The sequence below is a fragment of the Protomyces lactucae-debilis genome (genome assembly GCF_002105105.1).
Source record: "Protomyces lactucae-debilis strain 12-1054 chromosome Unknown BCR37scaffold_15, whole genome shotgun sequence".
In the NCBI taxonomy this organism is placed as follows: domain Eukaryota; kingdom Fungi; phylum Ascomycota; class Taphrinomycetes; order Taphrinales; family Protomycetaceae; genus Protomyces; species Protomyces lactucae-debilis.
In genome coordinates this window covers 368,655-391,475 of record NW_024468007.1, presented here as the reverse complement: position 1 = coordinate 391,475, position 22,821 = coordinate 368,655, and the positions used below count along the sequence as shown (strand labels likewise).

The following is a 22,821-nucleotide window of genomic DNA, read 5'->3' as shown; positions in this document are numbered from 1 at the left end:
AAAGGAGAGTTCGTAAGGTGGCAACCGTTCTTCAGACATTGTATAGTTGTTGTTGTCTGCTTTACTGCGTTCGTGGTGAGCTTGCTGAGCGAAATCTTGTAATCATGTCATTTACCGTCATACAGCGGTTGACCCCCAGGATGACTTTCGACAAATGACGGCATAGCTGGCTTCTACTTATCGTCAGCACGCTTCATAGCTTTCATTACGCTAGGTCAAAGGCCATCAAAGGCGTCTAATTGCAAAAGTCTATCGGTACAACGAAGCGAACATCCTTCTCCTCGGCCTCAAAGGTATTGCAAGCCCTGCATCAAGATGCCCTGCTCACGATCTTCTTGCGTCTGGTTTGTATGATTCCGCTGACCTACGGCGATACGCCCGTAAGCAGCTCCTCGCAAGATGCGTCGGATTTTGTCCTTGATACCTTTGCACAATTTCGTGAAGCCTCGCCATAGTCCCAAAATGACGCATATGCCGCGATTCCGAAGTGACAGCTGCATCAAGGCAGGGTCCTTGACTTGATGTACTGTAGGGTACCATGCGACTTTGCTGAGAGTCGAGGTGGCTTGTACGTCCAAAGCCTGCGCCCAGGGTCCGATCTTTTGCTTTCGCTGATTGACATTCGAGTAGAGCAGAAAGTTTTCAACTGATCTCCGTGGTTCTTGGTCGTCTGCTGTAGACTGTTGATGGTCAGCGTCGACAACCACCGTGTCTTGTAAAGCAGTCTCTCTGTAGATGAGGTGGAGCTCGAGAGAATGGAGCTTGGTCTCAAAGCTCGATAAAAGGCGGTTCTTCGCTACCACTTGATCGATCCGCAGGGCGAATCCATCGATGGGACCTTGCTTTCCACCGAGCCAATCGACTGTGAGGCTGTCGATACCCACTTCGTACTTGTGCCTTGGAAGTGTGCACGGCAGTATCCAGGTTGCTCGATGCGGCAGAATGACAGCACGCAGTTGCGCATCCGGGGTATAGCTTGCAGTCGTAGTTCTGCTGGTCTTAAGGGCTGCTTCGACCGGTGATTTGCTTAGCTTCAACCCTAAGCTTGCTTCCGTCCCATCAGTCATTGAAACGTTGGTGGTGCTGTCGAGGTCTGCATCGACGGAAGCGAACCCGAGAAGTGTAGACAGTGGTGGACAGTTGCTGGCTGATCCTGCGACAAGTGGCAGTAGGGTGATGCGGATAGAGGTGTTGATGTAGTCCACCTGGTCTGCTTTGATCGACGCAACTATCGCACGAATACCCTCCAGGATGATACGCAGTCGCCATGGCGAAAGAGGCTGTACTTGAACATTGCCTAGAGCAATTCGAACATAGCCTTCTGCGAGCTCTGTGGTGGCTAGGAGCGGGATCATATGCTGTATCCAAACGAAGGCAGGGTTAATGTACTTGATGATGTAGAAAGAGTGTGGGCTGGTGAGGGAGGAGGGAGGAGGGAGCAGCTAGGGTCAAGAAAGCTCGAGGGAGGACGAGGATACTGATTTTGAGCAGGAAGCATGCGGGTGCTGCTGGATGAATGCCACGCCTGGCACAAGCTGCAGGACTTCTCGTAGTCTACAAGAAAGAGACTTTCAATCAGCACAGGTAGCCAAGCGAGACAGGCGTAGACATCGCTGTACATAGAATGTGAAGGTACTGCTGCATATTTAGAGGCCCCATATGCACAAGGATGCATCAACAGGATCGGATGATCGCGTAGTGACAAAGCCAGCGACAGCGGGCAGTGAGAGTCCAGGTATATCACAGCCTGCAAGGCATGAATACCTTACCTGTACGTGGCAATGTACGCAGTGAGAACCTGTAAAAGGAGCAGCATGGTCGACTGTACGGCAGACTGCAGGCCGATGTGCATGATGCGAAACCTTTGATGCTTGGAAAATTATGGCATGAGGGAGGACTTGCTGGGTTGGTGGGCAAGGAACTTTGCCTGCATCAAAGAATTTTTATAGCTAGTCAACAAATGACTGTACACGACAAATGCCTCGTGAAGAAGTTTGAAACATCCTGCGTACCTAGTCTTCCAACCTTGCTCAAGTGCATATGCTCAAGTACACGTCAGAACAATGCTCCGTGGCCGCCGAACAGGCTTAAGGCTCGTTCTCAATATTCAATAGAGACCTGCGATGTCATGCAAGAGGCTTTGAATGGAGAGTTGTAGCGATGAATGTAAAATATGCTGAGATAGGACATACAAATGATTCTCGTAGTCTCTCGGGTGTGTCGTATCAAAGCAGTCGGATAAGGCTATCGATGTGGTCTTCTCGTCAATGGTAGCAATGCCTATACTAGCTGATTGATGGTGCACACAAGCGGTAGCGGCAAGGGTGGTGGCATGATGAAGACTTCTGTGGACTTATGCACAGCCGGCATAAATATAGCTCTGTATAGATGGCGCATCGAATCGATCAAGCGTGCCGGTCGCATGTTATAAAAATGGTCCACAATTAGCGGAAGAAGGCATTGTCGACCTCTAGGCTGACATGTAGGTCACCGTCCCGTGCAAAAGCCATACTCAGCGTAGAGTGACCGTCTTTTGAACAAGAAGTGACCGGACTGGAATCGTGCTCACCTGGATCGAAGAACATGTCGCCCAGGACAGTGAGCTCGACCGCCACGGTCCGAGCTGCACGCGTGTCTCGTATGTCCATGGGCAGAAGGGCTAGTTGAGCAATGACTTTGAAAGCCAGCAGGTTCTCCTTCCATTTATGCGTGGGCTTGTAGGTCCATCCCAGGTCCTCCACACAAAGCTTGCGATCATCTGTGTACGTCTCAATTTGGCTTGCATGAAAGATGTACTTTGGACCGCCAGTTGTGTAACGACCGCGATCTTTGGACACACCTGAGCCCCTGTATAACAGCTCGCGTCTGTAGCATTCAGGGCGAGGCTGCAAGAAGACCGGAACAAACTGTAACGTCATCTCGTACGGGCTGAAGGGAGAAGTGTCTCCAGGGCATGGTCGAGGCGAATCGCTTCGTAGGTAACCGACATCTAATGTGATGCCTTCTTGAGTCAGGCAGAAGGGTTTCACTGAGAATTGGAGGCGATAGTGCCTATTCTCTATTGTAGTGCAGCAATATTGCCGGAGCGTCGTCAAAAGCCACGACGACTGCGGCTTTCCATGTTGGAAGACAGGAGCGACATAGCTTTTCGGAAGAATGAGATAGTATGGTCTGCCCGAAGCTGAGCAGGGATCTAGTGCTTTGCATGTCGCCGTGACGTTGCCCAAGCTGGCCGTCGCATCTGGATCAGATGTTCGAGTTGCGACGAAATTGCTATCAGAATCATAGCTTGGAGCATCAGCCTCATGAGAAAAGGAGAGTTCGTAAGGTGGCAACCGTTCTTCAGACATTGTATAGTTGTTGTTGTCTGCTTTACTGCGTTCGTGGTGAGCTTGCTGAGCGAAATCTTGTAATCATGTCATTTACCGTCATACAGCGGTTGACCCCCAGGATGACTTTCGACAAATGACGGCATAGCTGGCTTCTACTTATCGTCAGCACGCTTCATAGCTTTCATTACGCTAGGTCAAAGGCCATCAAAGGCGTCTAATTGCAAAAGTCTATCAGTACAACGAAGCGAACATCCTTCTCCTCGGCCTCAAAGGTATTGCAAGCCCTGCATCAAGATGCCCTGCTCAAGATCTTCTTGCGTCTGGTTTGTATGATTCCGCTGACCTACGGCGATACGCCCGTAAGCAGCTCCTCGCAAGATGCGTCGGATTTTGTCCTTGATACCTTTGCACAATTTCGTGAAGCCTCGCCATAGTCCCGAAACCAAAATGACGCATATGCCGCGATTTCGAAGTGACAGCTGCATCAAGGCAGGGTCCTTGACTTGCCTGTGCCCTCGCAGCAAGTCGATACGAGCATCGATACAAGCATTGCTTGTACGATGTCTGCAGTCAAGCGACCTTTTCTTGTGACAAATTAGAACACCTGCTCCATCAGCCAACGGGCCCAAGGTCCGACTTGTATCCTTGATGAATGGCGCATGTCATGTGACTAGGTATATACCTATGTCTCGGCATTCCCCGGCTGCACTGGCTTCTTCCCGTCAACTTCGAGGTTGTCTGCATTTCGCTGCTTGATCTAAGCATGAACTTGGCCACATTCACATGACATCTTGCGCAGGCATGTTGCATCGGTGACGAGCCACCAGCGTCATTCATCATTCGTGCTTAGGGGCGTTCCAATTGCCATCAGACGCTTATACAGCCGAGGGCAGCAGCTCTGTACAGTAGCAGCTGTACCTGTCTGCTCTCGATAGGCACGAGCGTCTTGCCTGCTGCATTGCCAAGCAAAGCAGCGACTGCCCTATTGATTTGCTTGCGGCGCGCAAGATGCATCAGAGTGCACCGTGAAGACTTGTGCAAAGTCAAGTCGAGAGGCACCACCAATAGCATCGCTGAGACTCGCCGTGAGCTGGACTGCCTACTTGCAGGCCTCACCGATATCTTTACGAGCCGACATGCACTTGACATCAGCCTTCAACCATGTCGCAAAATGAACCCGGCTAGTCTTGCAGCGTTCTGAGCACCTCTTCATACTGCTTCCCAAGCGCAAGCTCATCAATGGGTAGCAAATCAACCGGGTCTATCAGATCGCCCTCGCGTTTCTTGAAGAGCGTGACACGCTGCACAGCGAGCTCGCCGCGTGAAATTTTGCCCCCTGATCCAATCTGAGTCCACCAAAACTTGGCCTCCTCGGGCTCAACGATGGAGATGGCAAGACCCTTATTGCCAGCACGCGCTGTACGTCCGACTCGATGCACATACTGTCGAGCCGGGATAGACGATGCATAGTTGATGACCACAGGTGTTGTTGTATCGAGGCCTCGCGAAATGAGATCTGATGCGACCAGCACTTGCACGGCGCCATCATTGAATTGTTTGAGCAATCCTTGCCGAGCACTTGATGTTTGAATAGATGTAAAGGCTTGGCAGGAGATGAATGGCGCAATGAGCTTGGCGAGGCGTTGAGCCGACTCGGTGCTATTGGTGAAAACGATGGCTTTTTCAATGCCCAGTCGCTTCAGAACATGCAAGAGCACAAGGGGTTTGGGAGTATCGCTTGGCGCATTCACAAAATACTCTGTCAAGGTCGCCGGAAGGGAAAACTTCTCTGCATCCTCCCTGACATTGTAGAGGACGGGCTTGGTGAGGTGGAGTTGTGCAAGCAAGCCAGGGTCGCCGTTCATTGTTGCTGAAAAGATGAGCTTCTGACAACGTTCCATACTACAAGCCTGTAGTGACTTTGTATGTCGAGGTAAAGCAGCCTCGATCTTGTTTGCCCAGTCATGAAAAGACTGGTTGAGCAGTCGGTCACCCTCGTCGATGACCAAGAAGCGCAGGTGCTGTAATGAGAAGCCCGGTGTTGCTTGCAAATGATCCACAAGTCGACCTGGTGTACATACCAATATGTCGACCCGGCTGCCGTCACGGACGAGCAGCGTTTGCTCTGCTCGCAGAGTCCTTGCTGACGAGAGCGACTGGATTTTGAGCCCCACTTTTGTATTGAGAAGCTCAAAGGTCTCTTGTACTTGGTGTACAAGTTCGCGTGTTGGTACAATGATGAGTGCGCGCAAGGCAGTGATGCGTCGCGTGTGTAGAACCTGCAGAATGGGCAGAGCATAAGTGATGGTTTTGCCGGAGCCTGTAGGCGCAGAAACGAGGACATCTTGACGATCTTCTGGCAGTTGACGCTCTAGAAGAACAGGCAGTAAAGCAGCTTGTACTGCAAAGGCGTCTGTGAAGCCGTGCTTTGCCAGGTTCTCTTGCAGTCTTGGCGTGAGTGCAAGGTCAGCAAAAGGCACCGAAAGCGATGGCGGCACGAGTTTTGGGTGTTGCAAGAAGCTAGGCAGACCCGCTCGAGAAGCAACTTGCTGTCTCTTGACTCTGCGTGCGGCAGGTTGAGGGACTGGTACGAGACCTGCACCAGTCTCGACAGGAGTTGTCTGTGCAGGAGCTTTGGTTGGAGCTTGCTCGCGTTCATGAAAGGTATCAAGCAAATGCTGATGACCACGCTTACGAGGTATTGCAGCCATCAGAGAATCCTAACAGCGAGAGAAGCAGTAAAGCAGCAAGAAGAGAGCCAGCTACAGGCGTCTAGAGACCGAGAGCTGGTCGTCGAGCGCAGAATCAATTTTCAAAATTTCAAAATTTCAACTTTTTCAGCTCCAGCACCACCACCCACTGCTGAAGCTTCGCCATGTCGGACGAGATCATCTGGCAGTGTGTATGTATCTCCCTCTTACGATCCTGCTAATTCCAGATCAATCAACAATTCTGCTCATACAAAGTCAAGTCAACAGAGCAAAACTTCTGCCGCAACGAGTACAATGTCTCCGGTCTCTGCAGCAGGCAGTCCTGCCCGCTCGCCAACTCGCGCTATGCGACCGTCAGGGAGAAGGATGGCAAGCTCTACCTCTACATGAAGACAGTGGAGCGCGCGCATATGCCGGCCAAGCTCTGGGAGCGTATTCGTCTGCCGAAAAACTACACAGAGGCACTCAAGCTCATTGACGAGAAGCTGCAGTACTGGCCCAACTTCAACTCGCACAAGTGCAAGCAGCGCCTAACAAAGCTGACCCAGTACCTCATCAAGTCGCGCAAGTTGGCCATGGCGCCGCAGGTCAAGTTGATTCCAATCAAGCCAAAGCAGACCAAGCGTGAGGCCGCCCGGGAACGCAAGGCGCTGGTTGCGGCCAAGCTCGAAAAGTCGATCGAGAAGGAGCTGATTGAGCGGCTCAAATCGGGTGTCTATGGCGAGATGCCATTGAATGTCAATGAAGATGTCTGGCAACGCTTCCTCAATGCAAAGACTGGCTTGCAAGACGATACAGACGCTGCAGAGATGGAAGAGGAACTCGAGCTCGAGGGCGAGACGGCGTTCGTGGAGGAGAGCGACGGTGAGTCTGACATCGAAGATTGGTGGGCAGAGGAGGATGCAGCTGGTGGCAGTGCGTCTGGCAGCGAGAGCGAGGACGGCAGCAGCGAAGAAGACGAGGCCAAGAAGAGCAAGAAGCGAAAGGCACCGCAGGACAAGCGGGCCTCGAAGCGTGTCGAGATTGAGTATGAGGAGGAGCAGGAGCCGGTGCAGGCCCAGCAGCTGCAGACGGCATTTTAGCAAATTTGTAGCGACGACGAGCAACCATCTGTCAACATCATGAATATCCTGCTCCTGCCTGGCGACGGCATCGGCCCGGACGTGGTATGCTGTCTGTAGACAACAGGCATAGCTGACAGACAGGTGGCCGAGGCACAAAAGATCCTCGCGCTCTTTCCGCAGTTCAAGACAACGACCGCACTCTTTGGCGGCTGCTCCATCGATGCACATGGGACATCTCTCACTGACGAGGTGCTCCAGCAGGCTCTCGATGCAGATGCCATCCTCATGGGCGCCGTGGGTGGTCCAAAATGGGGCACAGGCAAAGTACGACCTGAACAAGGCTTATTGAAACTGCGCTCAAAGCTCGATGTCTTTGCCAATATCCGCCCATGCTCCTTCCCTGCAGAAGGCCTGCGTAAGCTGTCGCCACTCAAGGAGGACAAGACAAAAGGAACAGACGTGACGGTTGTTCGTGAGCTGTGCGGCGGAGCCTACTTTGGCGCAAAGCACGAAGCTTCAGAGCATGATGGCAAGTATGCTATGGACGAGTGGCCATACCATCTCTCGGAAATTGAGCGGATCGTTCGCGTGGCTGCCAAGATGGCCCAGGATGAGAAACGTCCACTTCTGTCTATCGACAAGGCTAATGTATTGGCTACCTCGCGACTTTGGCGACAGACAGTGGACCGCATTCGCCAGGAAGAATTCCCGGATGTAGCCTTTAACGGTCATCACCTCGTCGACTCGGCCGCCATGATGGTTGTGTTGAACCCAACCAAGTTCAACGGCATTTGCGTGACAGAGAACCTCATGGGCGACATCATCTCCGACTGTCTCTCTGCTGTGCCGGGCACATTGGGTGTGATGCCATCTGCCAGTATCGCTGGTGCTCCTCCCTGCAAGGGTTTGTATGAGCCCATCCATGGTAGCGCACCCGATATTGCTGGCAAGGGCATTGCTAATCCTGTGGGCACCATCTTGTCCGTGGCCATGATGTTTGAGCTTACATTCAGCTTGCACAAAGAAGCTGCCGCTATTCGTGAAGCAGTGCGACTTGTGCTGGAGGACAAGGTACTCGGTGGTATGGAAATGCGTACACGAGACTTGCAGGGCACGCATAGCACATCAGAGATTGGTACTGCCATTTGCACCGAGACCAAGAGGATCCTCGGCTTGTAGACTTAGCCTTGAATAAAAAGCTGATGCTGATCCACGGAAATGAGACGCTCCTCTGCCTTGCGGATCGTCCCGGAGATGCCAAGTACTTTGATGACTGGACCGATTGCTTCATTGGACACGCGATGTTGGCCTGGCAATTTGAGGTAGGTGAGAGCCGCCCAAGCCAGTCTATAATGAGCTCTGTCAGCTTGCAAGATGCCGCGTCCAGTCATGCTAGAGTAGTATTTCACTGTCATCAGTAAAGCACGGCGAGCAAGTGCTTACAATGTAGACTAGAAGCCAAGAGGCCGCTGCCATGCTTTCCGAAGTTGAGAGCCACTTCGTCTCTGAGCATATCCACGAGCTGTCTTTGAGAGATACTGAGCACTTCAGTAGATGGATGTAGCACTTCAAAGAGGATGTAGCGGTTCTTGAGCCTCACCATGCTGAGCCAGCCAGTATGAGTGGTCAAAGTCTTCTATACGCGCTGTGTGATGTTACAAAATTATTATGCCAGAATGCTGTGAATCGTCTACTCGAGCGCCTGCTTCTTCTTGCTCGGCTTCCGTTGCGGTTTGATGGGCGAGGGTGTGCCTGTTCGCTCGAGAGAGAGACGTCCGTTGCCATCGCCAGGCCAGCCATACCCACTGCCAGTACCGCTCGTGCTGCTCACAGGCGTTGTGTGTCCACTACTGCTCGAGACGCTGCCCAAGGCCCAGGCTTGTTCTCTGCCAGCTTCCAAATCATCAGCGAGCGGCAGCCGGGCAAAGCCATCACTCTCACTCATGTGACCCCGTACAGAGTCTTCATACTCAAAGCGCGTCAGCTTTTCTGGCTGTAGCTGCGGCAAGAAATTGCGGTGCGCCACGTAGAAGCAACTCGCTGCGAGGATGCTCCCACCAATGAGGTCGACAAAGTAGTGGTGTGTCAAGTACATGGTACTCCACCAGATCCACAAGACGTAGCCGTAAAAGTAGGGAGTAGCTTTAGGGAAGACGTGTGCCAGGAAGAGGGCCTCAATCGTGGCGCTGCCAGAGTGAAGCGATGGAAACGCTCCAAAGACCATGGGCGAAGCGGTGAATGTACCCGTGTAGGTGTTGCCTCCAAACAGTGTATCAATGCGCGCGAGACCTCCTGGTGAGCCTTGCATGCCATAGTGCGCTGGAGCCAGACCATACAAGTTCTCATACCAAGGTGGTGAGCAGGGAAAGGCAATTTGAATGAGGACGCCAATGATGTTCATATATCCAAAGGCCATCGAAAAGACTGGAACTGTCTCTGGAGGGCCAAAGAAGAAGAGAAACGCAGCGCATAGGAAAGGGCCTGCATAGTGGATGACACCGTACGGTAGCCATGCAAGCACGTCGAGAACAGTGTTGGTGTGCTTTGCGAGGATATTGGAGAGGTTGGCACCGTAGAGAATGTTCTCCAGCGCTGGCAGGACGCGTACAGAGATGGGCGGCCTGTAAGATGCAGGGATGAAGCGGCATGAGAAGAAGAAGACGAGCCAGCAAGCAACGGGCATGAAGGGCAGGAAGAACTGCGAGAGGACCGGCACAAGCAGAAGCGTACTGATGGCCACACAGAAGCCGACCTTGAAGAGGACGCGCGCGTCTGCGATGCTGAGTGCGAATGCCGCGAGCGCGAAGAGGAAGACCCACTGCGCGTCAATGATGCGCCAGGAGTGTGAGCGAAGGGCGTTGAGTGTGTCTCGCGGGTCAATGGAGAAGGTAATGTTGCCATAGGCGGTCGTACGCTTGGCTGCGCTGTGTATCCGGCCGAGCAGGCGCCTGAGGCCCATCTGTGCCGGGGTGGTGGGAGGCTCAAGTCGTCGTGGTCGTCGCGTTGAAAAGTGAAAAGTGGTCAGGAAGCTGCTGTCGGGTGCTTATGTATGGACTATGGCAGGCCGTGGACAGATGAGAGGGTCAGAGGACACGGGAAGGATGAGGATGGGGTATGCAATGGTATGATATGAAGCAGAAGGACAACGTCTACTCGGATGGGATGGAAACCTCGCCAGCCTTGATGTCGTCGCCAAGCTCCTTGGGGTTGCGTCCATCGACGGTGCAGCCAACAGAGAAGGATGTGCCTGAAGTGTTAGCCAAGAAGCAAGAAGCACAATGCACATACCGAGAATCTCAAGGACAGTTCCTTGAAGGTCCTTGGCCATGGACTTGAACTGCATCTTGCGTGCAATCTCGACGACCTCGTCGAGCGAGATGTTACCAGAGTGCTTGATGTTCTTCTCCTTCTTGCGGTCTCGGGGAGGCTCCTTGAGGGCCTTGATGACCAGGGAAGAGGCAGAAGGCACCACCGAGACGGCAGCCTGTCTGTTCTGGATGGTCAAACGCACAGTAACGCGCAGACCCTTCCACTCCTGGGTGGCCTTGGCAATGTCCTCTCCCACCTTCTTGGGAGACAGACCGAGCGGACCAATCTTGGGAGCGAGCGAGGCGGACGAACCGACCTCACCTCCCTGGGCACGCAGGTGGATGATTTTGATCTCGTTGGGGTCTACTTTGGGCGCCATTGTAAAACTTGAGTGCTCTGCCTTTGCTTCGGACTACCACGACTCTCTTGTAAGGGAGAGCGACGCTGCTTAGGTGGATGTCTTGCGGGTCAGGTCGAGTCGCTGCAGGAAAATCTCAAATTTGGGCGCCGTGACTGCGAACTGGAATCTACAAAAGCACAGTTACACCGTGGCCCTGTGCGGCCCTATGGCTGGGATTGCTTGTGGAGGAGCGGAAGCACCTCTGCAATGCCTGGCTTGCCTCCCGCCGCCGTCCCCAGCAGCTGCTCTTCCATTTGCGCCCGTGTCGATGACAGCAGCAGATTATTCTTCAAGGTCGCCATCGTGTGCTTCGGCATAGGTGCAACGGAGGTCGTCGTGAAGCAGGTATCCAGCATCGTGTCCAGCTGCTGCATCGTACACGCATACCCTTCTGCTGCGTGGTGAATGTCAATCAAATCTGCAAGCCTGTCCTCCGTTTCCATCTGCGCCTTGACCTGTCGATTGCTCCGCCGCCGCGCTGCTCTTTCCTCCTTGCCAGTGTCTAGTATGGGGTACTCTTGTGCGAGTGTCGCCTCAATCGACGGCAGACTTAGCCGCTCTGCCTCACTGATAGGCTTTGTCAGGGCTTCTTCTCGCTTTGCCCGTCCCTCGAGCATCTTTGCTCTGTCCTGGGCGGCCTTGATGGGGATCTGCGCTTGGGTATGCTCCAGATGCGCGACCATGTATCCCCTGCGCTTCTCTGCCATCTCCCGCTTCCATACTGCATAGGCTGCATTGGACTTGAACTCCTTCTTGGGGGCAGGGCTTGTCTTTTCAGGCAGAGGAAGTGGTTTTGGCTGCCTGACTGCGCTACTTCTTTGCGGGAGAAAGCCTGGTGCGTATCCGATCTTGCCTGGGATGTAGTCCTTGAGCACCCTGCGTGCGGCCATGTCTGTAGAAGCAGTAGACCTGGTTTTGTAGGAAGTAGACTACTTGACCTGGTTCATCGAGGATTTCTTCTTGACGCGACGACGACGACCAAGAACATCAACAACGCACCGCAAGGGACACAGACGCGTCGCAGCCATGGCCTCCGACCTGGAACGCCTAGAACGGCTTGAACAGAGCATCACCCAACTCCTCTACTCCATCGACGGCAGTTTCGCCGCTTCACACCGCATCATCACCGCCAGCATCCTACCCATCGTCGAACAGTATGCAGAACACAGCGCAGGAGTCTGGCAGCACGCAAAGTTCTGGAAGGAATTCTTTGAACAAAGTGCCAGTGTCACTGTCTCTGGCTATGTCGAGACACCAGGCGAGTACTACGATGGATCACCTCAAGACGCGTCCATGCTCGACCATGAAGAGACGCGTCGTACACCGATCGCCCACAACAGGTCTGGCAACGCGACTGCACAAAGTCCGCTGGATCTCACTGGAGAGGAAGACTCAAGACGCGCGTCAGATGAGTTTGAGTCGCGTCTCGAGCTGCAGACACCGTTGCGGCATGCAGTCGATTTGACCACTTCATCACCAGGCTCAGCGCCAGAGGGACTGCACCAAGAGCAAGACGAATCATCAACACCGACTGGTTCGCCATCGTACTATAAAGAGGCGACACCCATGACGGGCAAGTCGACCTCCAAACGGCAAGACAAGCTGCTTCATCGCGTGCTAGACACAAACTGGCGCGTCCAGGCCACGCCACTCAAGAGCATTTACCACAGCACATCACCCATCGATAGTCCGCATCTCAGCAGGGATGTGGGTCGCATGTCGCTGACTGATAATGCGCGAAGTGGGCGGTACGATGACATGGACGATGATGTTTCCAGCATGGGACAAGCATCGCCTCCCGTCACCATGGCCTTCTCCCTGCCTCCCTCCAAGCTACTGCGGACACCAGCCAAGGAAGCTGCACGCCATATGGTCAACGATATCTTAAGAACGGCCGGCGCTGATGACCTATCTAGTCTACCGAGTCACGTCGGTGGCAGTTTAGCGGATAGTGCCAGCAACAGACGGCTCTTTGAGGAAGATGCAACACCTGTGGGCAAACGCGGCGGTGGCAACCTTGACGCCTGGCAAGCATCGCAGTCTGAGGATTGGGCTTTCTAGAGAAGATTACAAGAAGAGACGCTTCCTATCCGACTCAAGACCAGCATTGGACTCCCAGACGAGTTCGCCTCCGCGTGCTACACCGCTCATGACCTCGCGACATTTCAAGGTGAAGCGCGGGCCAATCTCTTGCAAGCGAACTTTATCACCTGCACCAGCAAACAAGTATCGATGCCGCCGGAAGAAGATGAAATCGCGCGAATTGTGCAGCGTCAATGTTTGTCTTCCCTGTATTTGCGGCACGGTCGGGACAAGAGACTGGAAGATGCTTGCAATACTCTGACCCAATGCAGTTGTAAAATTCTGCAGGATGAGTTCTGGGTGGTGTGTTGTGTGTGTGGCGAGCTGCCGCAGCTGTAGCGATGTGATGGTGAAGTAGGCAGTGGGACCGCCTGGCAGCTTGATGAAGCTGATGGCATTGACTTCCTTCCTGTCTTCATTCACGACAATCAAGTTGCTGTAGCCGCGATTTGACGCAAATTTGGCAATCTCTGGGATGGTATATTTGCCTGTACCGCGCCTGATGGTATCTGACAGCGGAAATATGCTCTGCAGGACTGTCATGAAGTGGTAGGAGATCTTTGTAGGGTTCGGCGACGTTGTAATGAGTGTGCGCTTGCCCTCTGTCATTTGCTTCACCTCCTCTTGCGCTTTTGCGGCCTCATCTTCCTCCTTGAGCACCAAATTGGAGTCTGTTTGGACTTGCTGCCCGACAAGGTCACTCCGCCGTGATGGGTCGAATCGACGCTTCATGTCTACCGTCTCTGGGACATGGGCTTGCTGCCGACGTACACGCAGCGTGGGATCCTGCTCCTCGAGCTTGGCCCGCTCACGCCGGAGGAGCGATTTTTCCTTGCCCAGTCTATGCTTGCGATCATTGTAGTTGTCGCTGCGGATGAGCTTATTCTTGGTCATGCTAGCAGAGAGAGAGACAGTTGAAGAGGTACCTTCGTTGTCGGGTGTCTTGTTTTTGTGTCAACTTTTTTGAAATCTCCCACGAAGACCTCAAGACGTACTCAAGCAGCCTCTTGAAGCAGGTACAGATCACTCATGTTGCTCAGAAAAAGTCTCCTGTCAAAACCTGCTTGCTGCTGCCGCTCCCTGACGAGCAGAGCTATCGTCTATAGTGAACACGGCGATCCAGCTAAAGTCCTGGAAGTGCACAACTACGAGCTACCTAAACCACAAGACGATGAGCTCCTGGTACGCTTTCTTGCATCGCCCATCAATCCAGCAGACTTGAATCAGATTGAAGGGGTGTATCCCAAACGGCCTGCCTTCACAGACAAGTTCAAAACTCCTCGGCCAGCTGCAGTCGGTGGGAATGAAGGACTCGTTGAAGTCATTGGCACAGGTAAGCAACACATGTCGATGAAATGGCAGCTTGGTCAATGGGCCATCATGCGGCGAACGACATTTGGTACTTGGCGGACACATGCACTTGCCAAGGAAGATGATTTGCTGCCCGTCAAAGCGGAAGGCCTCTCGCCTGTGGATGTTGCCACAGTCAGCATCAATCCATGCACTGCATATCGTATGCTGCAGGACTTTGCAAAGCTACAAAAGGGTTCTTGGTGGGTGCAGAATGGAGCGAATAGTGCAGTGGGCCAGTCTGCTATTCAAATGGGCCGCATCTGGGGCTACAAGAGTCTGAATATCATTCGGGATCGCCCTGGCAGTGATGAAGTGAAGCAGCAGTTGCTAGATCTCGGGGCTACGCTCGTCATCACAGAGACCCAGCTGTCAGACAAGGACTTTATGAAGCAGCTCAAGAGAGAACACTTTCAGGACGAGCCTGTGACACTTGCATTGAACTGCGTCGGTGGAGTCAATGCCATCAACATGTGCCGACAACTGACTGAAGGAGCGCATATCGTCACCTATGGCGCGATGGCCAAGCAGCCCCTCAAGATTCCCGCGTCGATGCTGATTTTCAAGGATTTCTGCTTCCATGGCTTTTGGGTGTCTCCGTGGAACGACAGACATCCAGATGAGCGCCAGGAGATGCTGGAAGTCATCTTTGACTGGATGTGGGAGGGCCAGTTCCGAAGTCCAGCTGCCAAGTTGAACTGGTGGGAGCCGGGGCAAAGTGATGCCGAGGCTCTGGCTGTTTTCCGGGGTGCACTGGAGAACAAGAGTCAGAAGCAGGTGCTGTGCATCGATTACTAGCTGATCTGCTCTTTGTACCGGTAGCTATAGAGTAGCCAAGTACAGAGCAGCCCAATATTTGATCATATTTGATCCCCTGGCTGTCTCCCATTTCTCGTTTCCTGCGCAGGAGAAAGAAACAACAAGCACCAAGACACCCAACACGCACAACGACCAAGGCCCGCAGAAGGGAGCAAAGACAGAAGCAGGCCAGGAGATTGTCACGCACACGCTCTTTACTCATTCTTCCATCCATCATCCAATCGCAAAAACACAACTATGGACAAGCAGCGCCTGCCTACTTTAATTGAAGTCCTCGCGCGTCGTACCCAGGCGCCCGTCGATCTGTACAGGTAGGAGGCTCTGATGCTGTCATGTTCCATGCTAACCGCAGCTTCTACATCTACATGCGCGACCAGCAACGCAGTGTCGACTGTATGCCCGAATCTATACAGTTGACCCCGCTAACAGCTTAGACCTCGATTGCTTCCTGGACATCTCGCAGCATCTTGCGCTCTGTCGTCTCTATGTGCGTGAATTGCGCCGATCTGTTCTGGTGGCCACGCCTGATGACTTGACACACGGCATGCAAGACTCTGGTCTGCCACGTAGCCGCTCGCGCTTATCTGGCAACGAGCTCATCACGGAGATGGGAAATTTCAATGAGCCTGAAGACCCACATGTCTCGCCCTGGCTGCGTAGTAACAGTCGCCAGGAAGAGAAAAGGGTGCGCGATGGCAAGCAGCATGAAGAAGCGTACGATGATTTGGAGGACCGGAGGCACGATGCCATGTCAGACTACTCCGATACGGGCTATGACTACAAGCAAAACAGAAATTCCTACTTGTCTGATGGCAATTTGGCAGGCGAGTCGCCCAATCACACCATCAACCGACGCGATATCCGGGCCTCTGCTGAGCGCATCTTGTATGCCTACTTGATTCAAGGCTCCGAGCGAGAGATTGCCCTGCCGCCGCACATCACACGTGGGATTGCTACGGCCATTGAGGTGGATGGGCGCGATGATCCGGAGGTGTTTGATGAGGCGCGCGACTACATTTTCCAGGCCATGGAGCGTGAGGCCTTTCCTGGATTCCTACGATCTAAAGCACTGGGCAACTTGGTGCCGCTGAGTGCTGTGCTACGATTACTGGTGGGCCTGCTTGCCCTGCTGGGTGGGCTATGGACGGGCTTCTCCCTTGTGTTTTTGGACTTTAGCCGCGTGACGCGGGTGTGGGTGCTGCTGCCCTTCTTTGTGGGTACGTACTGCTGCCTGGCGTATCAGTATGAGTTGGATGCGATCTTGGCGATGCTGGGTGTCTCTGAGTCTACGTTCTGTTCCTTCCTGCGGATCAAGGAGCCGTATGTGCGTTCCCTGCTGTTCAAGCGTGCGCTGTGGGTGCTGTTCCTTGCGCTGTTGCTGGCTGGGATTTTGACGGCGTTGTTTGCTGCTGTGCCGTCTATCCGGCTGTAGCCCTTTCCCTTTCTCTCTTACTCCCTTCTATGTCTCTCCTGTAGTCTATGCCTCTCTCGTGTCTCTGTCTATATATTTGTGAGTAGCTGGGACTGCTTCCTGGGCTCAAGAATAAATATCCAGTCAGTCAGAGTCAGTCCACAGTTCAGAAGTCAGAAGTCAGCCAGAGTCAGTCAGCCGCCAGTCCACAATTCAGAGTTAGGCAGAGTCAGAACTCAGAAGTCAGTCACAGTGCAGTCCACAGTCAGTCCACAAATTCAGGCAGAACACAAGTAAACCTAGACTAGAGAAGTAATCCACCATCCACATCCACACCATGTCCTCCTCTAAACTCCCAGCAGCCTTCGATGTCGACCAGGAGACAGTCCAGATGCTCCTCGCCGCACAGGCACACATCGGTGCAAAGAACGCAAACACCCGCATGACACCCTACATCCACCAGCGTCGCCAGGACGGAGTCAACATCATCAACATCGGCAAGACATGGGAGAAGATTGTCCTTGCTGCTCGTGTCATTGCTACCATCGAGAACCCAGCTGATGTCTGTGCCATCTCCGCTCGTCCCTACGGACAGCGTGCCGTACTCAAGTACGCAGCACATACAGGTGCTTCTGCCATCGCCGGTCGCTTCACTCCCGGTAACTTCACCAACTACATCACCCGTTCCTTCAAGGAGCCACGTCTCATCATCGTGACGGACCCACGTACCGATGCTCAGGCCATCAAGGAGGCATCGTACGTCAACATCCCCGTCATTGCCCTTTGTGACACCGACTCCCCGCTCGCCCACGTCGACATCGCCATCCCCACCAACAACAAGGGACGTCACTCCATCGGTCTCATCTGGTACTTGCTTGCCCGTGAGGTCCTCCGTCTCCGTGGCACCATCCCCAACCGCACCCAACCTTGGTCTGTCATGGTCGACTTGTACTTCTACCGTGACCCTGAAGAGGTTGCCGCTGAGGAGCAGGACCAGGAGGATGTCAAGGCCCTCGAGGCCGCTACGGGTGCTACACCCGCTGAACCTGACTGGGCTACCGATGGCGCCAACGTCGTCGCTACTGGCGGTGTCGATGCCGGTGTTGCTGCTGTGGCCACTGCTGGTCAGGCTGGCGGTGAACAGCCCGACTGGAACGCAGCTGCTGCTGACGACTGGTCCGCTGAACCCCAGCCGACCGACGACTGGGCATAAACACCCTTAGGACATGGACATGGGAAATATATGGATGACCCAGGGACCCACTCCCTCTGCTTCTCTCGCACAGGTGACGCTCCCTCTTTTGCTTTTCATCGCAACTTGCATAAAAGACATTCATCAGGGCATCTAGCTTCTCATTACATAGTCTAAACAATTCATTGATCTATCTATACCTGTGCAGTGTCTCGAGCTCATACATCCGGCAACGGCATCGTCTCGCCAATGATGCTCGCATCCTCCACCCTCTCCAATACTTGCTCCCGCATCGACCGAGACCGGGGTATAGAAGGTCGCACAGGACTCGCAATACCGGGACTCAAAGCACCCGACTGCTGTGCACTCGTATGGATAGCTCGTCGCGAGAGTGACCTTCCAATAAAGTTGCTACTGCCACCGATATAGTTGCCATCCAGGGGAAGACCCACACCCGGTGCAATCCCTCCCTGTGCTGGACCAGGCCCTGTTGCTACACCGGGCGTCATGCGTCCGGCGCGTGATGTGGCCATCGGCCCATTCGCAGCACGAGCGGGACGTGCACTGCGGTAGCCAGCATAGAGCCATTGCACCGTTGCAACCACATCATAGAGCACCGTCCCAGGCACATCCACTGCAAGCACTTCTTGTAACCTGCGTGTGAACGTGGCAAAGCGTGGTTCTTCAAGTATAATGCACGTACAGCCATACCGTGAAATAATGGCCTTACACGCCGTCAGCAACTCGTCCAGCAGTACTTGGTCATTGCGTTCAATCAACCGCTCAAGACGAAGTTTGTGCAAGACGCCATTCTCTCGTGTAGACGTGGTGGGTTGTTCTCTTGCATCAAAGGCACGGACAGACGCAAACGTGGAAGAGTAACTCGCCGGTAAGAGCTGCATAGAGGGTGAGGGACCACTCAGTCGACCCATTGACAAGGACCCAGGCTGTGTCCTTGGCTGACTTCTTCCTCCGGCAATTGGAATAGATGGTGTCCCTTGCAGGTCAGTCACAGGCGCATCGGGTGCCTCATCTGTCGCGGGATCCTCTTCCTCTGGATCTAGTAGTTGACGCCACGTACTGGACGGATCCATCCCAATCACAGGCGTAGCTGGGTCTGCCAAGACTGCAGCGAGATTCATACTCGAGATGCCTTGCCTGTCGAGTGTCACAACACCACAACTTGGCATGACTGTGCGCAAACTAGCGAGTTGCAAGAGACTTGTTGCAACAATAGGGACCCGCCCTGCAATGCGCCTTGATAGGTCTGTCTGTAGTGCCGAATAGCCCGTATCCAGTACAATCACTACGGCGCCCCGGTCAATTAGTGTTTGTGCAGCTTGCGCAATACAATCCAAGGTATCTGGATGATACTCCCTGGTGGGTGTTTGTAGCGGACAATACGTGGTAATGACTCGCACGGCATCATCCTCGCCTTCCGCACTCTCTGTAGGAGTCATCATGAACCCTGACCTTCGAGACAGACCCGGTGACAGGGCCGGCGTTGAAGTGGCACTCCGCTGAGATGACTCTCGCTCAAACAAAGCAGCGGGCAAGAGTGCTGGATTGGCGGTCGTTTGGATGATGCCGATGCTATGCGGCACTTGACGCGGATCATCGTCAGACTCCTCCTCCGACGATGAAGCTACAGCCGATGCCTGGTAAGAGGTCATGCAGGGGTCAGCAGCAGTGCCGGCCGTTGCAGCTCAGGCGGAGTTGTGTCTCAGAGTCGCAATGTCGCCAGAGCATGTCGAGCTGTCGCTTGTTCCGTGTCGCCAAGCGATAAGGTAGATAACAGGCGGAGCTCCCCCCGTCGACTGGGCCAAGTGGTAAGTACTGTATATGCAGAAGGCTCAGTCGCAGTAAGCCTTGAAGCAGATGCAGTGAGTGTTGTAGCCAGTGTCAGAGTCATAGAGCATGGCCATAGAAGCATAATCAAGCAGTCTCATCCTCGGCCACCTCCTGATAAAGCACGCGAACAAGCAGAGAGCAGCCATCGCACATGACCAGATCCCGGCCATGTTCCAAGTCGTCTTCCGTGAGCCTGTAGCCATGACCACAGCGGCAGTCAAGCCAATAGCAGGGACCCGCCTCGCCTGCCGTCTCATCTGCTACCTCTTCAAATTCGCTCAGATCAACCACAGCATAGCCAAACTTTTCACGAGCTAGACCTTCATCTTTGCCGTGCAGCAAGTCTGTGGACAGTGCAAGGTAAGCGCGTTTCACAGCACCTACCGTGCTCTCTGGGATACTACTTGCACCACGCGTGTCGGGATGGGCCTTGAGCAATGCAGCGTGGTAGGCCTTTTTCAAGGCTTCAGGATTTTGAGCGTCCTCAATCGACAGTCCCAGCGTTTCATGTGGGGTCATGCTACTGAGCTTGAGAGCAGACTACAAGAGTCTAAGAAGCTATATGCTTTGAATAGAGCCCGAGTGCTTTGATGGGGAAATAGTGTCTGTAGTTGGGATACCCAATCATGCACGTCCGGTTGAACACACCTTCCGTCTCCTCCTGCAACCACTCTCCAGTTTTGGTCTGCCGCGACATCAGCAGGCGTACAGCCTTATGCATCGCCTCACCCGCCACTTCCTTGGGTGCAGCCAAGACAAGTGCAATGAGTGCCCATGAGGTTTGTACCACCAGTGACTGCTCAGAGTGCACGTACTGCTCAGATTCAGAAGACAGGTACGACTCGCCCCAACCGCCGTCGTCCATTTGCTTCGAGAGGATAAAATCAATCGCTCTACGCAGAGGCGGCGAATCTGCATAAGTCATGCCAGCTAGAACGAGTGCCTCCACTGCAAACATGGTGCCATAAGTGAAGCAAATTCCCCAGCTGCCGTAAAAGCTACCATCCGCCCGTTGCTCAGTGACAATGTACTCGACAGCACGTCTCCGGCTCTCAGCGAGCTCAGTTGCGCGGTAGACTGGGTAGCGCTGCTGGAAGAGCGACAAGGCCGAGTTGACGGCGGATGTGCATTCAACATAGCAGTACTCAACCATGATGCGATCAAATACCTCGGCTGGATTGAGAAGTTCAAGCAACTGTGATCCCCTGACAAGCTCGTAAGAAGCAAAGCCACCATTTGCATTTTGCATCGAGAGCAACGTATCCACACAGTCAAAGAGACGCTCGTCTGCAAGCTTGTTGGCAAATTGAGGATTCTCTTGCAGCAACAAGAACGCCTTCAGACCTTCTGCAGTACAATCAGACACAATGTAGCCATTGTCAACCGTTGAAAATGGCCATCCTCCTTTGCGTCGTTGTCTGTATGGATCCGCCAAATCGTCTCGGAACTGTGACTTGTCGAGAAAATCGAGCGCCTTGTCTAGTGCTCCCTGGAATGGCTTCTCTTGAGAAAGGCCTGCTTCAACGAGGCACGAAACAGAGAATGCGGTATCCCAGAGTTGTACGCCATTTGTACCAGAGGCAGTCATACCTGTACCATCGATCCACATGTAATCCCATATCTTGTCAACCTGCTTCTTCACTTGCTCAGAGTCGGGACCGTACGACCAGTAATTTGAGAGGATGTGCATGGCAGCATTGACAGGAGCGATGCAAGCATAGCCCGTATTCTGATCTTCTCGGTGAATTAAGTGCCGAACAAGCTCATTGGCCTTCTCGTGAAGCCATTGGGGCCGTAGATACTTGAACCAAAGAACAAGCAAGACATTGATGATCCGTAGGACGAGAGAATGTCTTTTCAAGATGTCATGCTCTGACACATTGTTGCGATGGTTCGCAAAGACAATCTGCTCAAACGGCTGGCTGTACAACTCTTGCTTGAGTGCTCTCGTCAAATCATTTGACGGCATTGTGAAGCGATTGCAGAAGATGTATGACATTGGCAAGTACACAACTCGCGTGTGGATCCACCAACGCCATGGATGGAGCGGCACCCAGTCTGGCAGCAGCCAGAACTCTGTTGGGACTGGATTGATGCCGTCCCAGTCAAAGAGACCAAGAGTAGCAAGCCAGAACTTGCCCCATTGTGGAATACCAGTTGCGCCTCCCATACTCAATAGCGTTTCGCGGGCCCTGATGCAGAGCGGGTCTGAGGCATCCAACCCTAGAATGCGTCCAGAGACGTAGTACAAGGCTGTTCCAAAGACCGTTGATGGTCCAGCAAGATGCATTCCCCAGCCTCCATCCTCATTGACACTCGACCGTAAAAATTTGATCATCTCGAGCCGCTGCGGATCTGGTATCTGTTGCTCGGCAACATACAAGGCAATCACAAAACCCGGTAAGAGGAAGGAGGGCCCTCCGTAGAAGCATCCCCAGTGCCCATCAGGTAGCTGAAGGTGTCTGTAGAATTCAAAGCCGTTCCTTGAAGCGTCAAGCGCATTCTTTGGCTTTGGTAGCGTCGGCGGGTCAATGGGCAGGTTCAAGAAGTAACGCTCCGGCAGTGACAGAGGACGTTTCTTAGCAGCTTGTGGGGAGAGATACTCCCATCGCTGTACGCCAATGGTTACGTCTTGAGACAGACGCCAGCGCGACCTATCAGTCATGGCTGCTGTGTCTATTGCTCGTGCAAGTGCAAGGTAAGTAGTAGTGCTAGTTCGTGGTGAGAGTGTGCCACAAGTGGCCTGACTGAGATTCACCAAAGCTCATCGCGGAAAATACGCTTGCTCGTGGAAATGCTATAGATGAATGCAGAAGAGGGCTCTTAGACTGCTTAGTTGACCCTAATCAAGACCTCGCCGCCAATCCTCCGCTTGATGGCCTCGCGAATCTCCATGACGCCCTTGTCTGTGCCGACAAAGCAAATCTCTCCAGGTACCAGACCCTTGACCATCTCTGCGCCCATACGACCGTGCACAAGCTCCTGTAGTTCCGTACAGCCCATCCAAATCTTACGCGACGGCTTGCTAATGACGTGCATATTCCGTAGAACGGGTTCGGCATCTCTGTACTTGAGACCCAACCAAAGCCGTCGCGTCGCAACGTTCTCCGGTGTTGTCGGTGTGTATGTCTCGTCTGGACCGAGGACAGATCCTCTCGCGACACTGCTGAGGAAGCCTTGCTTGTACAGGCCCAGCGACACTGCCAAGTTCATTTTAGACAGCGGTATTGAGGTGATGCTGGACCGGGCCCGCGAAGCATTTTGCAGGTGCGATGCGATGTGATGCAGCGGCATGATCCC

General features: G+C 53.5%; 17 protein-coding genes across 17 annotated transcripts; 6 read left to right on the top strand and 11 right to left on the bottom strand.

The window, feature by feature from the left end:
• Positions 1-287: 287 nt before the first annotated feature.
• BCR37DRAFT_388560 (uncharacterized protein) lies at positions 288-1,852 on the bottom strand (the record flags this gene model as incomplete). Its single annotated transcript, XM_040870638.1, has 3 exons — positions 288-1,339; positions 1,390-1,613; positions 1,770-1,852. The coding sequence occupies 3 exons, from the start codon at positions 1,850-1,852 to the stop codon at positions 288-290; spliced, it is 1,359 nt and encodes a 452-aa protein (XP_040723939.1).
• Positions 1,853-2,444: 592 nt separating this feature from the next.
• BCR37DRAFT_394286 (uncharacterized protein) lies at positions 2,445-3,350 on the bottom strand (the record flags this gene model as incomplete). Its single annotated transcript, XM_040871447.1, has 1 exon — positions 2,445-3,350. The coding sequence occupies one exon, from the start codon at positions 3,348-3,350 to the stop codon at positions 2,445-2,447; it is 906 nt and encodes a 301-aa protein (XP_040723938.1).
• Positions 3,351-4,687: 1,337 nt separating this feature from the next.
• BCR37DRAFT_333401 (P-loop containing nucleoside triphosphate hydrolase protein) lies at positions 4,688-5,791 on the bottom strand (the record flags this gene model as incomplete). The annotated part of the gene is made up of 1 exon (XM_040867097.1): positions 4,688-5,791. A coding segment is annotated over one exon (1,104 nt), but the record flags the coding sequence as incomplete, so codon positions are not given.
• Positions 5,792-6,213: 422 nt separating this feature from the next.
• On the top strand, positions 6,214-7,089 carry BCR37DRAFT_339060 (ribosomal L28e protein family-domain-containing protein; the record flags this gene model as incomplete). Its single annotated transcript, XM_040867321.1, has 2 exons — positions 6,214-6,234; positions 6,271-7,089. Coding segments are annotated over 2 exons (840 nt in total), but the record flags the coding sequence as incomplete, so codon positions are not given.
• Positions 7,090-7,142: 53 nt separating this feature from the next.
• BCR37DRAFT_381766 (3-isopropylmalate dehydrogenase) lies at positions 7,143-8,367 on the top strand. Its single transcript, XM_040869754.1, has 2 exons — positions 7,143-7,209; positions 7,249-8,367. The coding sequence occupies exons 1-2, from the start codon at positions 7,165-7,167 to the stop codon at positions 8,284-8,286; spliced, it is 1,083 nt and encodes a 360-aa protein (XP_040723935.1). The 5' UTR covers positions 7,143-7,164; the 3' UTR covers positions 8,287-8,367.
• BCR37DRAFT_349740 (uncharacterized protein) lies at positions 8,289-8,710 on the bottom strand (the record flags this gene model as incomplete). The annotated part of the gene is made up of 2 exons (XM_040867950.1): positions 8,289-8,515; positions 8,551-8,710. 2 exons carry the CDS (start codon positions 8,708-8,710, stop codon positions 8,289-8,291), a joined length of 387 nt encoding a protein of 128 aa, XP_040723934.1.
• A 228-nt stretch (positions 8,711-8,938) lies between these two features.
• On the bottom strand, positions 8,939-10,057 carry BCR37DRAFT_342207 (uncharacterized protein; the record flags this gene model as incomplete). The annotated part of the gene is made up of 1 exon (XM_040867420.1): positions 8,939-10,057. A coding segment is annotated over one exon (1,119 nt), but the record flags the coding sequence as incomplete, so codon positions are not given.
• Positions 10,058-10,256: 199 nt separating this feature from the next.
• BCR37DRAFT_349904 (60S ribosomal protein L12) lies at positions 10,257-10,795 on the bottom strand (the record flags this gene model as incomplete). Its single annotated transcript, XM_040867964.1, has 2 exons — positions 10,257-10,354; positions 10,396-10,795. 2 exons carry the CDS (start codon positions 10,793-10,795, stop codon positions 10,257-10,259), a joined length of 498 nt encoding a protein of 165 aa, XP_040723932.1.
• Positions 10,796-10,980: 185 nt separating this feature from the next.
• BCR37DRAFT_394281 (uncharacterized protein) lies at positions 10,981-11,706 on the bottom strand (the record flags this gene model as incomplete). Its single annotated transcript, XM_040871446.1, has 1 exon — positions 10,981-11,706. The coding sequence occupies one exon, from the start codon at positions 11,704-11,706 to the stop codon at positions 10,981-10,983; it is 726 nt and encodes a 241-aa protein (XP_040723931.1).
• A 136-nt stretch (positions 11,707-11,842) lies between these two features.
• BCR37DRAFT_394280 (DASH complex subunit Ask1-domain-containing protein) lies at positions 11,843-12,768 on the top strand (the record flags this gene model as incomplete). The annotated part of the gene is made up of 2 exons (XM_040871445.1): positions 11,843-12,688; positions 12,733-12,768. The coding sequence occupies 2 exons, from the start codon at positions 11,843-11,845 to the stop codon at positions 12,766-12,768; spliced, it is 882 nt and encodes a 293-aa protein (XP_040723930.1).
• Positions 12,769-12,883: 115 nt separating this feature from the next.
• BCR37DRAFT_349852 (Brix domain-containing protein C4F8.04) lies at positions 12,884-13,792 on the bottom strand (the record flags this gene model as incomplete). Its single annotated transcript, XM_040867959.1, has 1 exon — positions 12,884-13,792. One exon carries the CDS (start codon positions 13,790-13,792, stop codon positions 12,884-12,886), a length of 909 nt encoding a protein of 302 aa, XP_040723929.1.
• Positions 13,793-13,865: 73 nt separating this feature from the next.
• On the top strand, positions 13,866-15,495 carry BCR37DRAFT_96803 (trans-2-enoyl-CoA reductase-like protein). The gene has a single exon (XM_040872552.1). The coding sequence runs from the start codon at positions 13,928-13,930 to the stop codon at positions 15,044-15,046; it is 1,119 nt and encodes a 372-aa protein (XP_040723928.1). The 5' UTR covers positions 13,866-13,927; the 3' UTR covers positions 15,047-15,495.
• On the top strand, positions 15,158-16,572 carry BCR37DRAFT_381759 (RGS domain-containing protein). Its single transcript, XM_040869753.1, has 3 exons — positions 15,158-15,378; positions 15,420-15,460; positions 15,502-16,572. The coding sequence occupies exons 1-3, from the start codon at positions 15,305-15,307 to the stop codon at positions 16,497-16,499; spliced, it is 1,113 nt and encodes a 370-aa protein (XP_040723927.1). The 5' UTR covers positions 15,158-15,304; the 3' UTR covers positions 16,500-16,572.
• A 102-nt stretch (positions 16,573-16,674) lies between these two features.
• BCR37DRAFT_96831 (ribosomal protein S2, flavodoxin-like domain-containing protein) lies at positions 16,675-17,790 on the top strand. The gene has a single exon (XM_040872553.1). The coding sequence runs from the start codon at positions 16,816-16,818 to the stop codon at positions 17,689-17,691; it is 876 nt and encodes a 291-aa protein (XP_040723926.1). The 5' UTR covers positions 16,675-16,815; the 3' UTR covers positions 17,692-17,790.
• A 98-nt stretch (positions 17,791-17,888) lies between these two features.
• On the bottom strand, positions 17,889-19,343 carry BCR37DRAFT_394275 (uncharacterized protein; the record flags this gene model as incomplete). The annotated part of the gene is made up of 1 exon (XM_040871444.1): positions 17,889-19,343. One exon carries the CDS (start codon positions 19,341-19,343, stop codon positions 17,889-17,891), a length of 1,455 nt encoding a protein of 484 aa, XP_040723925.1.
• A 262-nt stretch (positions 19,344-19,605) lies between these two features.
• BCR37DRAFT_394274 (uncharacterized protein) lies at positions 19,606-20,040 on the bottom strand (the record flags this gene model as incomplete). Its single annotated transcript, XM_040871443.1, has 1 exon — positions 19,606-20,040. One exon carries the CDS (start codon positions 20,038-20,040, stop codon positions 19,606-19,608), a length of 435 nt encoding a protein of 144 aa, XP_040723924.1.
• On the bottom strand, positions 19,708-22,268 carry BCR37DRAFT_96887 (terpenoid cyclases/protein prenyltransferase alpha-alpha toroid). Its single transcript, XM_040872554.1, has one exon. The coding sequence runs from the start codon at positions 22,184-22,186 to the stop codon at positions 20,072-20,074; it is 2,115 nt and encodes a 704-aa protein (XP_040723923.1). The 5' UTR covers positions 22,187-22,268; the 3' UTR covers positions 19,708-20,071.
• Positions 22,269-22,821: the final 553 nt, after the last annotated feature.

Excerpts from the sequence above, each read along its gene's own strand:
- BCR37DRAFT_381766 (XM_040869754.1), top strand. The coding sequence starts at position 7,165 with ATGAATATCCTGCTCCTGCCTGGCGACGGCATCGGCCCGGACGTG. Across the intron at positions 7,210-7,248 it reads ACGGCATCGGCCCGGACGTG|GTGGCCGAGGCACAAAAGAT; the intron begins GTATGCTGTCTG and ends GCTGACAGACAG.
- BCR37DRAFT_96803 (XM_040872552.1), top strand. The coding sequence starts at position 13,928 with ATGTTGCTCAGAAAAAGTCTCCTGTCAAAACCTGCTTGCTGCTGCCGC.
- BCR37DRAFT_381759 (XM_040869753.1), top strand. The coding sequence starts at position 15,305 with ATGGACAAGCAGCGCCTGCCTACTTTAATTGAAGTCCTCGCGCGTCGT. Across the intron at positions 15,379-15,419 it reads GCGCCCGTCGATCTGTACAG|CTTCTACATCTACATGCGCG; the intron begins GTAGGAGGCTCT and ends TGCTAACCGCAG. Across the intron at positions 15,461-15,501 it reads CCAGCAACGCAGTGTCGACT|ACCTCGATTGCTTCCTGGAC; the intron begins GTATGCCCGAAT and ends CTAACAGCTTAG.
- BCR37DRAFT_96831 (XM_040872553.1), top strand. The coding sequence starts at position 16,816 with ATGTCCTCCTCTAAACTCCCAGCAGCCTTCGATGTCGACCAGGAGACA.
- BCR37DRAFT_96887 (XM_040872554.1), bottom strand. The coding sequence starts at position 22,186 with ATGACTGATAGGTCGCGCTGGCGTCTGTCTCAAGACGTAACCATTGGC.